This window comes from Notolepis coatsorum (genome assembly GCF_963971535.1).
Source record: "Notolepis coatsorum genome assembly, chromosome: 6".
In the NCBI taxonomy this organism is placed as follows: domain Eukaryota; kingdom Metazoa; phylum Chordata; class Actinopteri; order Aulopiformes; family Paralepididae; genus Notolepis; species Notolepis coatsorum.
In genome coordinates this window covers 160,031,885-160,044,061 of record NC_140170.1, presented here as the reverse complement: position 1 = coordinate 160,044,061, position 12,177 = coordinate 160,031,885, and the positions used below count along the sequence as shown (strand labels likewise).

Below are 12,177 nucleotides of genomic sequence, written 5' to 3'. Positions count from 1 at the left end.
GCACGTACAAAAAATACAACAAGTTTCGAAAGTCTCCAGGGAAACTATGCGATGTCCGACGACCTGTCCACTCGCGCGTGCTTTTATCCAGAATGTCCCTTTTTAGTAGAGATGATGAGGGCCTATGGGTCTTTGTCTGACAGATGAATTGTAATGTAGGCAGGTGGGTTAGTGAGTTATGTGACCTTGCGGCTCTTGTGTTTTCCAGAAGGGGACAGAGGGCCCATGACGCCAGCCCAACGAGTGGCCTATCAACGGGCCCTGTCTGCCGATGCTAAGCCCATGGGTGGTGGTGGTGCTGGTGGAGGAGTAGGAGGGGGGTTAGCTAGTAGGAGGAATGTCCCCTGTCCCACCCTGGTTAAACAGGAAAACATGGAGATCCCCATCCGGCCCGGAGCCATGGCTAACGGTTTCTCTGGAGGCATGGGGGGGTGTCCTCCACACACTGGTGCAACAAGTAAGTTACCCACTTTCTACAACCCAGCATAACACAGCCCTCTCTCTACCACCCAGTATAACAACACAACCCTCTCTCTACCACCCAGCATAACACAACCCTCTCTCTACCACCCGGTATAACACAACCCTCTCTCTACCACCCAGCATAACACAACTCTCTCTCTCTACCACCCAGTATAACAACACAACCCTCTCTCTCTACCACCCAGCATAACACAACCCTCTCTCTACCACCCAGCATAACACAACCCTCTCTCTACCACCCAGCATAACACAACCCTCTCTCTACCACCCAGCATAACACAACTCTCTCTCTCTACCACCCAGTATAACACAACCCTCTCTCTACCACCCAGCATAACACAACCCTCTCTCTACCACCCAGCATAACACAACCCTCTCTCTACCACCCAGTATAACACAACCCTCTCTCTACCACCCAGCATAACACAACCCTCTCTCTACCACCCAGCATAACACAACCCTCTCTCTACCACCCAGCATAACACAGCCCTCTCTCTACCACCCAGCATAACACAGCCCTCTCTCTACCACCCAGCATAACACAACCCTCTTTCTCTACCACCCAGTATAACAACACAACCCTCTCTCTACCACCCAGTATAACACAACCCTCTCTCTCTACCACCCAGTATAACACAACCCTCTCTCTCTACCACCCAGCATAACACAACCCTCTCTCTACCACCCAGCATAACACAGCCCTCTCTCTCTACCACCCAGTATAACACAACCCTCTCTCTACCACCCAGCATAACACAACCCTCTCTCTACCACCCAGCATAACACAACCCTCTCTCTCTACCACCCAGTATAACACAACCCAGTATAACACAACCCAGTATAACACAGCCCTCTCTCTCTACCACCCAGTATAACACAACCATCTCTCTACCACCCAGCATAACACAGCCCTCTCTCTACCACCCAGCATAACAACACAGCCCGGCTCTAATAAAACACAACTGACAATAGTTTTCAACACAATAGTTAAAAAACACAACTGATTAATATATTAACTTGTACTATTTTGTGAGAAAAGGACCTCTGTTAACTAATACAATTACAAACCAATCTATCCATAGAGCTCTTTCTTTCTTTAATCACCTTGTAAAATAGCATATTCGTACTCTATATTCTTTATTATTTTGACCAAATTAATTGTCAAACAACATATTTCCTGAACGTCTCAGAGAGGCTGGTGATGGTTTACATCCAGTGTAGCGCTAGTCCATGAAGCGCTTCACGTTCCCTGTGTGTTCCTCAGGACCCATGGGCAGAGGCGTGGGGATGCCCCAGAGGCCCCCCATGGCAGGGCCAGGAGAGTGGGGCGGGCCCCGGTCCAGCGGCAGCCCGGCGGCGGGGCCCGGGCACCCTGGCATGGGCCGTCCTGGCATGATGGGAGGCCCCATGATCAGCCGCTCCAACAGCGTGCCTGCCAACAGCAGGTCTATGCTGCAACAACAGCTGATGGATATGGGTATGTAGTGGAGGGATGTGGGTATGTAGTGGAGGGATGTGGGTATGTAGTGGAGGGATGTGGGTATGTAGTGGAGGGATGTGGGTATGTAGTGGAGGGATGTGGGTATGTAGTGGAGGGATGTGGGTATGTAGTGGAGGGATGTGGGTAGGGGTGTTGTCTGGGTGGTGGCCTGTACAGCTGAAGAGATAGATTCCAAAAATCTATTACTCCATTATGGGAAAGGAAATGTTGCCTGATATCCATTATAATATAATAATAATATATTATAGTATTTGAAGACGACAAAAGAACATGTACCCTCTCCTCCTGAAACATGTACCCTCTCCTCCTGAAACATGTACCCTCTCCTCCTGAAACATGTACCCTCTCCTCCTGAAACATGTACCCTCTCCTCCTGAAACATGTACCCTCTCCTCCTGAAACATGTACCCTCTCCTCCTGAAACACGTACCCTCTCCTCCTGAATCGTGTACCCTCTCCTCCTGAAACACGTACCCTCTCCTCCTGAATCGTGTACCCTCTCCTCCTGAAACACGTACCCTCTCCTCCTGAATCGTGTACCCTCTCCTCCTGAAACACGTACCCTCTCCTCCTGAAACGTGTACCCTCTCCTTCTGAAACGCCTACCCTCTCCTTCTGAAACACGTACCCTCTCCTCCTGAAACGCGCACCCTCTCCTTCTGAAACACGTACCCTCTCCTCCTGAAACATGTACCCTCTCCTTCTGAAACACGTACCCTCTCCTCCTGAAACACATACCCTCTCTCACCGTGACCCTGGATATTCTCTCCTCTGTAGGTTCCAGTGAGGCCAGTATGGGTATGAGCCCCTACGGTGCACAAGGTCCCCCGCCTCAGTCCCCCTCCTGGCCGGACAGCGCCTTGGTGATGGACCGACCCCAGAGCACCCCCGCCAGCAGGTACAAACTTACGGGACGAGGCTGGTTATACTCTTTAATGTTCCCCATGCTGCGCGGGACTGCCGCCGTGGGCTATGCATGGGGCATTGTGGTCACTCATCCACTCACTCATCCACTCACTCACCAACATCTTGTCAACTGGACCAGGAATGAGTCAGTTGTGTGTTTTTCTGTATTTCTTTTTTTACTTGAAGTAACCTTAGTGCTTGTATGCTCACTAAGTAACCTTAGTGCTTGTATGCTCACTAAGTAACCTTAGCGCTTGTATGCTCACTAAGTAACCTTAGTGCTTGTATGCTCACTAAGTAACCTTGATTTGATTTGATTTTTATTTAGTACATACAATTTATACAATAGTATAAAAACAAGGGGTACAAGGATAACATGTGAAAGTCTGTCGACTTGTTTCCAACATGGTCCCAAGAAGAATACAATAAATTACAAAGAGTTAAGAAGATAAAATAGATACAACAAGTAGATAAAATAGACAACACAATTTTCTGAAAGAGCCTCATTACAGCATGTCATGTTCCTGTTCTTCAAGAGTGGTGGCCAAGCACCCACTGCAACCTATTGTTGCAGATGTCGCTTCACACCCCTCTTGAAGACAGCAATAGTGGGGGAGTTTTGGATGGCCCTGGGCAGAGAGTTCCACAGTCGGCAGGCTGTAGACAGAAAGCCATTCTGTGAATAGGAACCCTTTCTAGGCTCATAAACTGAGAGCTGTCCAGACCGTAACTGTCGTCCGTGGACCTGGCCACGCAGGACAATACGAGATCATAAATATCTGGGGGCAGATCCATTTAACATTTTATACATATGTCCCAGTTTCAGAAAGGAGACACTCTGCTCCACAGGGAGCCATCCCACCTCATTGAAGTGACATGGCTCAGTGCTTAGTGCTTGTATGCTCACTAAGTAACCTTAGTGCTTGTATGCTCACTAAGTAACCTTAGTGCTTGTATGCTCACTAAGTAACCGTAGTAATTGTATGCTCACTAAGTAACCTTAGCGCTTCTATGCTCACAGTTCACTTGTAAGTAAACCAGGAGAGAGAGAGCTGATGGTGAACTGATCAGAGGGTGAACTGCTCAGATGGTGAGCTGCTCAGAGGGTGAACTGCTCAGAGGGTGAACTGCTCAGAGGGTGAACTGCTCAGAGGGTGAACTGCTCAGAGGGTGATCTGATCAGATGGTGAACTGCTCAGAGGGTGAGCTGCTCGGCTGACCCTGTGTTTGCGTCTGTGCACCAGGGGCCAGTTTGGGAACCCGCTGGATGAGCTGCTGGTGCCGCCCTCCACCACCGAGGGGCAGAGTGACGAGCGGGCGCTGTTGGACCAACTGGACTCTCTGCTCAACAACACAGACGTCATCGCTCTGGAGGAGATCGACAGAGCCCTGGGTATCGCCGACCTCGTAGGCCAGGTAATGGACATGACCGACCTCGTAGGCCAGGTAATAGACATGACCGACCTCGTAGGCCAGGTAATGGACATGACCGACCTCGTAGGCCAGGTAATAGACATGACCGACCTCGTAGGCCAGGAAATATATATGACAGACCTTGTAGGCCAGGTAACAGACATGACCGACCTCGTAGGCCAGGTAACGTATATGACAGACCTCGTAGGCCAGGTAATAGACATGACCGACCTCGTAGGGCAGGTAATATATCGCTGCTGGTGGGACAAAACCTCATAACTCCAAAACCCAACTTTTCAGCAGATGAAAAAAACTAACACAGATTTGAGGGCAAATAGAGTTACGAGGCTTAGACAGATGATTGGTTTAATGCTTTCCCATTGTGTAGACTTTGTAAAACCACACACACATTGAGGATGATCTACTTAGTTGATAAAAAAAAAAAAATTGAGTTAGGAGGTTTTGTCCCGCCAGCAGCGATATATGACTGACCTCATGGACCAGGTATTGGACATGACCAACCTCATAGACCAGGTAATAGACATGACCAACCTCATGGACCAGGTAATAGACATGACCAACCTCATAGACCAGGTAATAGACATGACCAACCTCATAGACCAGGTAATAGACATGACCAACCTCATAGACCAGGTAATAGACATGACTGACCTTGTAGGCCAGGTATGACGATCACGCTTCAATCTAATTACTTTGGTTCCAATTCTAACATTTGATGCATTATACAATCTTACTGTGATGCACACATTGTTTGTTTCAATTAACACATTGACCGCCAGCACCAGGGGGCGCTGATACCCCATTCATCGCCAGGTCTTTATTCAATGGATATAGTTTTAGACTGTGACATTTGCGAGTACTTAAAATATATCTTATATTATATCTATGGGTCTAATAACGCCGTCGGGTCTCAGTGAGTTGCTTCTAGTCAACATGCCCGAGACAGATTGTTTTTTCATTGGTACATTTCCGTTTTATACCGTTTTGAATAGAGTATGGTTTGGGTGTTTTTCAGTAATTCCAGTAAAAAGGCGAGAAAAAGGTGTTTACTGTAATCCAGTCATCACGTTGTAATTTTTCGGCTGATTATCTAATCATCCTGAAATCAACGCTAGATTATCATTAGTATGTCTCCTTGTCCATACATGAAATGACCGTCGTAGCTGGGAGATAATCCAAATATCTGATCGCAATTCCAAATAATGCTCGTGGAGGTCCGCACCACACTACCGACCGTTTCACAATGACGGGCAGGCGGAGTTACTGCTCGATGCCACCGTTGTATAGAACGGGTTCGCCCGAGTATTTAAACCCTGCCCGCCCGGCTCAGATCGCCTCCTAAAACACACCAACCCATTTTGAATGAGATGCAATAGCTCCGCCTGGCAGTAGAGGGCGGTGTTGACCGTCTGCCAGCTCAGACAGGCTCTGAAGAGGATACCAGAGGCTGCAGCTATGAATTATGAATAGATATAGAGAATAAATGAAATAACGATCGCTCAACGCATGGCGGCCAATAACGAGTTAACTCGTTTATGGCGCACATTGTGTTAATGATATATTCTAACAGTGAAATGGCAAATGTGATTAATATATGAAACTTTACACCCAAAGTCGTATTTCAAAGCATAATTTTACACTAACATGCATTAACTTTGATTGATTTAAATTCCAATGCATTCAGCTGGATTCATATCACTACATTATTATCAGTGTGATCTTTGTATGACCTACCTTGTAGTCAGACATACACCCACAAAGATGGTCAGACACATTCATAATATGTCACTTAATAAAAGGTTTTGATTAGTAATGCAGCTGGATTCATTCATATCACTATATTATGATGCATATCAGTGTGATCTTTGTACCATGTAGTCATAGATACTTACACCCAAATAGATGGTCAGACACATAATATGACCCTTGATAAAAGGTCATAGGAGATGTTCTCAGTACCTCATTGTAACCCGTGCTTCCTCTCCCTGCCCCCCAGCCTCATGGTCCAGAGGGCCAGCAGCAGGACCCCCGTCAGGGCCAGGGCCCGCCCTCTCCCTTCCCGGGGCCCGACTCCTCCATGGGCATGGAGCAGAAGCCCATGTACGGGCCGGGCTACCCGGGCCCCCCTTCCATGGGCATGCAGGCTACAGGCTACAGTGGGGGCCACATGCAGGGCCAGGCCCCCGGGGGCTTCAGCCCCATGATGAACCAGATGGGCCAGCCGGGCTTCCCCCCCCGCGCCGGCATGATGAGGCCCCGCATGATGAGCGCCACCAGGCCCCTGCGCATGCAGCTGCAGCAGAGGCTCCAGGGGCAGCAGCAGGTATTCATATGGCCAGACAGTTGGTATTTACTGCATTTGTGAGGACCTTCCATTGGCGTACCCTCATTCCTAAATCCTAACCCTTACCATACATGCATATCCTTAACCTCACCATAGTTCTATCACTAGCCATAAACTTCTCATTAATCATAACATGTAGTGTAGTAATTTACACACACACACACACATATATATATATATTAGGGGTGTAACGGTACGCGGATACGTACTGTACCACCTCAATGTGGTCCTCCGGTACAGTACGTGCTGTGCACAGAACGATTGCAACGGTATGGAACCTTTTTTTGCGGAACTTAAATCCCCCCGGCCCTAATATAACGTGCACAACTAACCGGATGTTGTTTGTTCATCCCACGCAGCGCGCAGCTACACTAAACAAGAGCTGTAATTCAGCATAGCATATTAGCCTTAGTATGGCGAGTCAATACTAACTGACCAGCCAGAGCTAGAAGATGCTCCCACAACATTCAAGTCTCCCGTTTGGGATCATTTCGGATTCCCAGTTAACCACAGTAATGGACAAAGACGGGTGGATCGCACTAAAGCTACGTGCCGGCTAGCCCCTTTCGTGACTGTGATGCAGACTTGTGATGCAAGCCTTGCATCACAGTCACGAAAGGGGCTACGTTGCCGGCATTGTTCAACTTTATTGTGAACTTTATCACTCATTTGAAACGGCATCACCCTAATGTGAATATCACTGGTACACCGAAGAAGCAAACCCAGCTCCCCGTGGCATTCAAGCAGCATCTCGCTATTAATTCAGACCGGGCCAAAGCAATAACAAACGCCATATGTGTTTTTATAGCAGCAGATCTGCGACCATACTCCGTTGTCGAGAACACAGAGTTTAAGCACATGTTAAAAGTAATAGAGCCCCGCTACCTAGTTCCCTCTCGTCCGTATTTCAGCCAGCAAGTCATACCAGCTCTGTATAAACTAGCCCCTTTCGTGACTGTAGCAAGCCCTGCCCCTGTATTCAAGCAGGGCTTGCTCATGAAAGGGGCTCTGTATAAACAAGCACACGCTACAGTTGTCCAAGGCATCTGCTATATAATAATCTTCAGATTTACATTAAGTGGTATTAGTAGGTTACAGCAGTAAGCATTAGTTTGCTCAGTAAATTATGGCCAATTCGTTTTATATTGTTTAATACAGTTAAATAAATAAATGGATAAATGAAAAGCAATTTTTTTGGAACCGTGACTTCAAAACCGAGGTACGTACCGAACCATGGATTTTGTGTACCGTTACACCCCTAATATATATATATATATATACGCACTAGGGATGGGGATTATCCCTTGTTTTTACCAGCAACTACACTGTGTAGTGTATTGAGAGGGGACCCTATTAACTGTTACACCGCTGAATGGCATGCTGGGTACAGGTAGCTAGCCAGGTAGCGTGACCGTCTGTTAACAGCTGGGAGAACAGAAAGATTAAGAGTGGGGGGGTTGATTAGCAATGGAATAGTTCCCAGTGACTATCGAATAGTAATTCTGTGTGTTTTTCCCATCCCTAATACGCATACAAATACATACAAAATCGCACAGAATTTCCTCTGGAAAGTACTGTATGTAGTTGCAATCTGTCCTTACAGTGTAATATTTCTTAGTAGCCGCTGATGAGCTAATCAGTGACTTTATGTACCTCATCTTATCCTGCAGTTCATGAACCAGACTCGACAGGGCATTAGGATGGAGAACGTCCCGGGAGGAAGTCCCACCATGCGCCCGGGTATGCAGCCTGGTATGCAGCCTGGCATGCAGCCTGGCATGCAGCCTGGTATGCAGCCTAGTATGCAGCCTGGCATGCAGCCTGGCATGCAGCCTGGAATGCAGCCTGGCATGCAGCCTGGTATGCAGCCTGGCATGCAGCCTGGTATGCAGCCTGGCATGCAGCCTGGCATGCAGCCTGGCATGCAGTCTGGAATGCAGCCTGGAATGCAGCCTGGACAGGTATGTATTTACTATCTACAATAACAACAACAACTTCACATCTTAACATCTTAACTCATTGGACGCCACCGCTTAAGTGCGCCAGAGGGCGGTAGAGCGCCACCGCTTTAATCAATGGGAGGAGTGGGAGATTTGCGAGTGCTTAAAATACATCTTAAATTATGGCTATGGGTCTAATACACTCGTCGATTATCAGTGAGTTGCTTGCAGTCAACATGTATGAAACTGATTGTTTTTTTCATCTGTACATTTCCGTTTTATACCATTTTGAATACAAGTATAGTTTTGGTGATTTCTAGTAATTCCAGAGAAAGACGCGATAATAGCCCTTTAGTGGAATACACAAAACATGTCATTTTTCGGCTGATTATCGAATCTTCCTGAAATCAATGCTAGATCATCATTATTGTCCTTCATCGTGCATGTTGTTTAGACCGGCGAACATGCAAAAAAGAGATAATTTTTACGTTTGTGCGTTATCCCGTGGTAAATATTGTATAGTTTAGGAGTGATCCGGGATAATTCCTGAAAAGCTGAGTTATAGGGCGCTACGTGAATTCTGCTATAAGCGTTGGCGTTTCTTGCCTGGACACGCTATTTCCTAATCAAATGTATATAATAGGTATTATGTTTCATCATGAATGCATGAAAGGGGGTGGGGGGGTCATTTTTTTTATGCTTTGATGCCAGTAACTGCATTCGTTTTGCACACCACACACGCTGATCAGCTGGATCGATATGAAAACATTGTACGATCAAGCTGGAATTGACGTCAGACGTCAGTCCTTACCTTTGATCGGGGGTATTCCAAAAAGAATATTCCAATTGTCTGCTCGCGATTTCCAGTATTGGTGTCCATCTGGTCCCAGACATAATTTGGCACAATTACACAGTGTGCTAGATGCGTTTTGAAGTGGTCGGCTGAAGCGATTTACTTGGCTCCGTCTAAATTCAGTGCCCGGAGGGGTTTAACGTTTAAGTGTAACACACAGTGAGATATAAGGTTTCAAAGGGTGGGCGATACTGCCACCTAGCAGGATGCAGCCGGTATTGCACTTTGCTGATCTCAGAATAATTTCCTATGGTAACACCGAGGTCAGTGGATGAATAATGAATAAAAGAAAAAACTTTCCAAAAAGTAATATTAAGTGGATGGCACTGAATGAGTTAACACCCTGCGGATTCACTTGGCACCTTTTAGCTTAATGAAGCCGAGGTTAAAGCTGACTGGAACAGAATATTCATCAGTATTATGAGTATTATCTATATTCATCAGTATTATGAGTATTATCAATATTGATCAGTATTATGAGTATTATCAATATTGATCAATATTATGAGTATTATCAATATTCATCAGTATTATAGGAAATATCTATATTCATCAGTATTAGGGGGGTGACAGTGGCTCAGCAGGTAGAGCAGTCGTCTGGTAATCGTAAGGTTCCCGGTTTGATTCCCGCTCCTTCGGGCATCTTGAGCAAGACATTTAACCCCTAACAGCTCCCAATGAGCAGGTTGGCACCTTGCATGGTCGCCTCCGCCATCAGTGTGTGAATGTGAGGAACAAAATTGCGAAGTGCTTTGGATAAAAGAGATTTATAAATGCGCCATTTACCATTTTATCTCGTCAAATTAATTTCTATACTACTGTCTAAGCCTAACCCAGATGATGGCCCAGCGCAGCAGAGAGATGATTAACCTGTTGATTCTGTCCCCCAGCCTGGCTTCCTGAACGCCCAGATGATGGCCCAGCGCAGCAGAGAGATGATGACCATGCAGCAGATGAGGAGGCAGAGGATGATGATGTTGCTACAGCAACAGCAGGGCCAGGGCCAGGGGCCGGCGGGAGGCTTCAGCCCTCCGCCCAACGTCACGGCCCCCGGGGGCATGGACAGTCCCATGACGGGATCCCCCATCAACCAGCCCGGACAACAGGCCTTCAACTACGGGGGTAACTACGGTGTGTAGTCTGGGCGGTGGGACCGGTTTCAGTTTCTAAATGTAGAGAGAGAGAGTGGTCCCTGTTTGACGCAGTACCGCCCATTCAGTCTCACAACAAGGACACCGTTAGAGGCTGATTTTAATTTCAAACCACAAGGGTTTCCCCTCTCAAAAAAAGAGATAAACCCAATGGAGAAACATGCAGAACAGATCGCTAACGCGTCCCTGACGAAGACGGATAGGATGACTTGGAGCTCCCAGCTGCCCTTGGGGGGGAAAGAGAGGCATTTCATGTGTCGTCCATCTTGCATGCGTGTGTTTGCTGTATTACAAATAAACGTCTTCTTTGAGTACTTAAAGCTGCAATACCTATTTTCTGACAGTATTTTTCACATTTTCAAAAAAAAAATTATTTACTTATAGTGGCTCCTTGCCGCCCTAGTGGTCAGATCTATTATTATTATTATTATTATTATTATTCCAGCTTTAATAAACCGGTCCCGTCTTTCTGCCCTTGCAGGAGTGAACCAGCAGGGGGAGCCGTCCTTCATGGCCCCTGGCAGCAGTCCTCCTGGCAACATGATGCCAGGGCGTATGGGAGGCCCTCCTCAGAGCCCCATGATGCCTGGCATGCAGGGCAACCCCCAGGGAGGCTGGCCGCAGGGAGCCATGCCACGCAACAGGTGTGTAGAATACAGCTCCGTGACATCACACCATCTTGACTGTGGTTGTCATGGTTACCATTGTCATTTCAACTAGATTTCCCACTTGGGCAGAATCTCTCCATCAAACTTATTAGAAATTCTGAATCACTGTTGTGTTTATTTTGTTTATTTGTCAAACGCACAGTGAAAACAGGATTGTCAACTGGCAAGTGAACTGCTTGATCTGGCCTGCGAGCGTCCTTTCAACAGTGTAATCAACAAGGTTAATTTAAAAACAAAACATAATTAGATTCAAATGAGTAGTACTAAATAACTAAATAGTCATTTTATCATCTGGGTATTAATATAAGCCACCATAGGCCATTATTATGTGGTAATAACTGCACCTAACCTGACATAAATATATTCATAATAACTTATATGAGATTCAGATTATTTTATTGTCACAGCTTTTTTAAATGTACATTCAGAAAAATGCGAGATGCTAGGGCGACTGGGTGGCGTAGCGGAGATTGCGCTCGTCACCAATGCAAGAGACTCCGGTCTTGACTCCTTGAGTCAGCGTTGCCTGCGGCTTGGGCCAGTCGTCATACTATCTCAATTGGCAGAGGTAGCGGGTGGAAAGTCGATGGGTGGGGATTGGACGTTGTGGACAGCGACTCCTACAGGTCGGTTCGGTGACGCCTGTACAGCAGAGACAGGAAGTATCGGGGGCAGCGTGAGCCTCCCACGCGTTACTCCTCGCCACTGAGAGTCGGTCTGGTGAAAAGATGCGACAGGCTGCCTCCTCGTGTGCCGGAGGGGACACGTGATGCAAGGCTTCTATCCTCACTACAGCCGACCAGTGAGAGGCATAGTCTAGCAACGTTCAAGACAGGGGAGGGAAGAATTGAAGGGGAGAATTGGCGATACGAAATTGGGATGGGAGAAAAATAAGGA

The 12,177-nt window shown here is 46.9% G+C and overlaps 1 protein-coding gene across 3 annotated transcripts in view; it reads left to right on the top strand.

The window, feature by feature from the left end:
- Nucleotides 1–12,177, top strand: part of ncoa3 (nuclear receptor coactivator 3) — a 132,477-nt gene that overhangs the window by 114,213 nt on the left and 6,087 nt on the right. For 2 of the 3 annotated variants that reach the window (XM_084317344.1, XM_084317345.1), the window contains 8 exons: nt 209–457; nt 1,748–1,960; nt 2,762–2,882; nt 4,135–4,306; nt 6,321–6,647; nt 8,339–8,629; nt 10,352–10,592; nt 11,094–11,256. In XM_084317344.1, coding sequence (XP_084173470.1) covers nt 209–457; nt 1,748–1,960; nt 2,762–2,882; nt 4,135–4,306; nt 6,321–6,647; nt 8,339–8,629; nt 10,352–10,592; nt 11,094–11,256 — 1,777 coding nt within the window. The remainder of the gene's footprint in view (nt 1–208; nt 458–1,747; nt 1,961–2,761; nt 2,883–4,134; nt 4,307–6,320; nt 6,648–8,338; nt 8,630–10,351; nt 10,593–11,093; nt 11,257–12,177) is intronic. The other variant, XM_084317346.1, reaches the window with a different exon arrangement.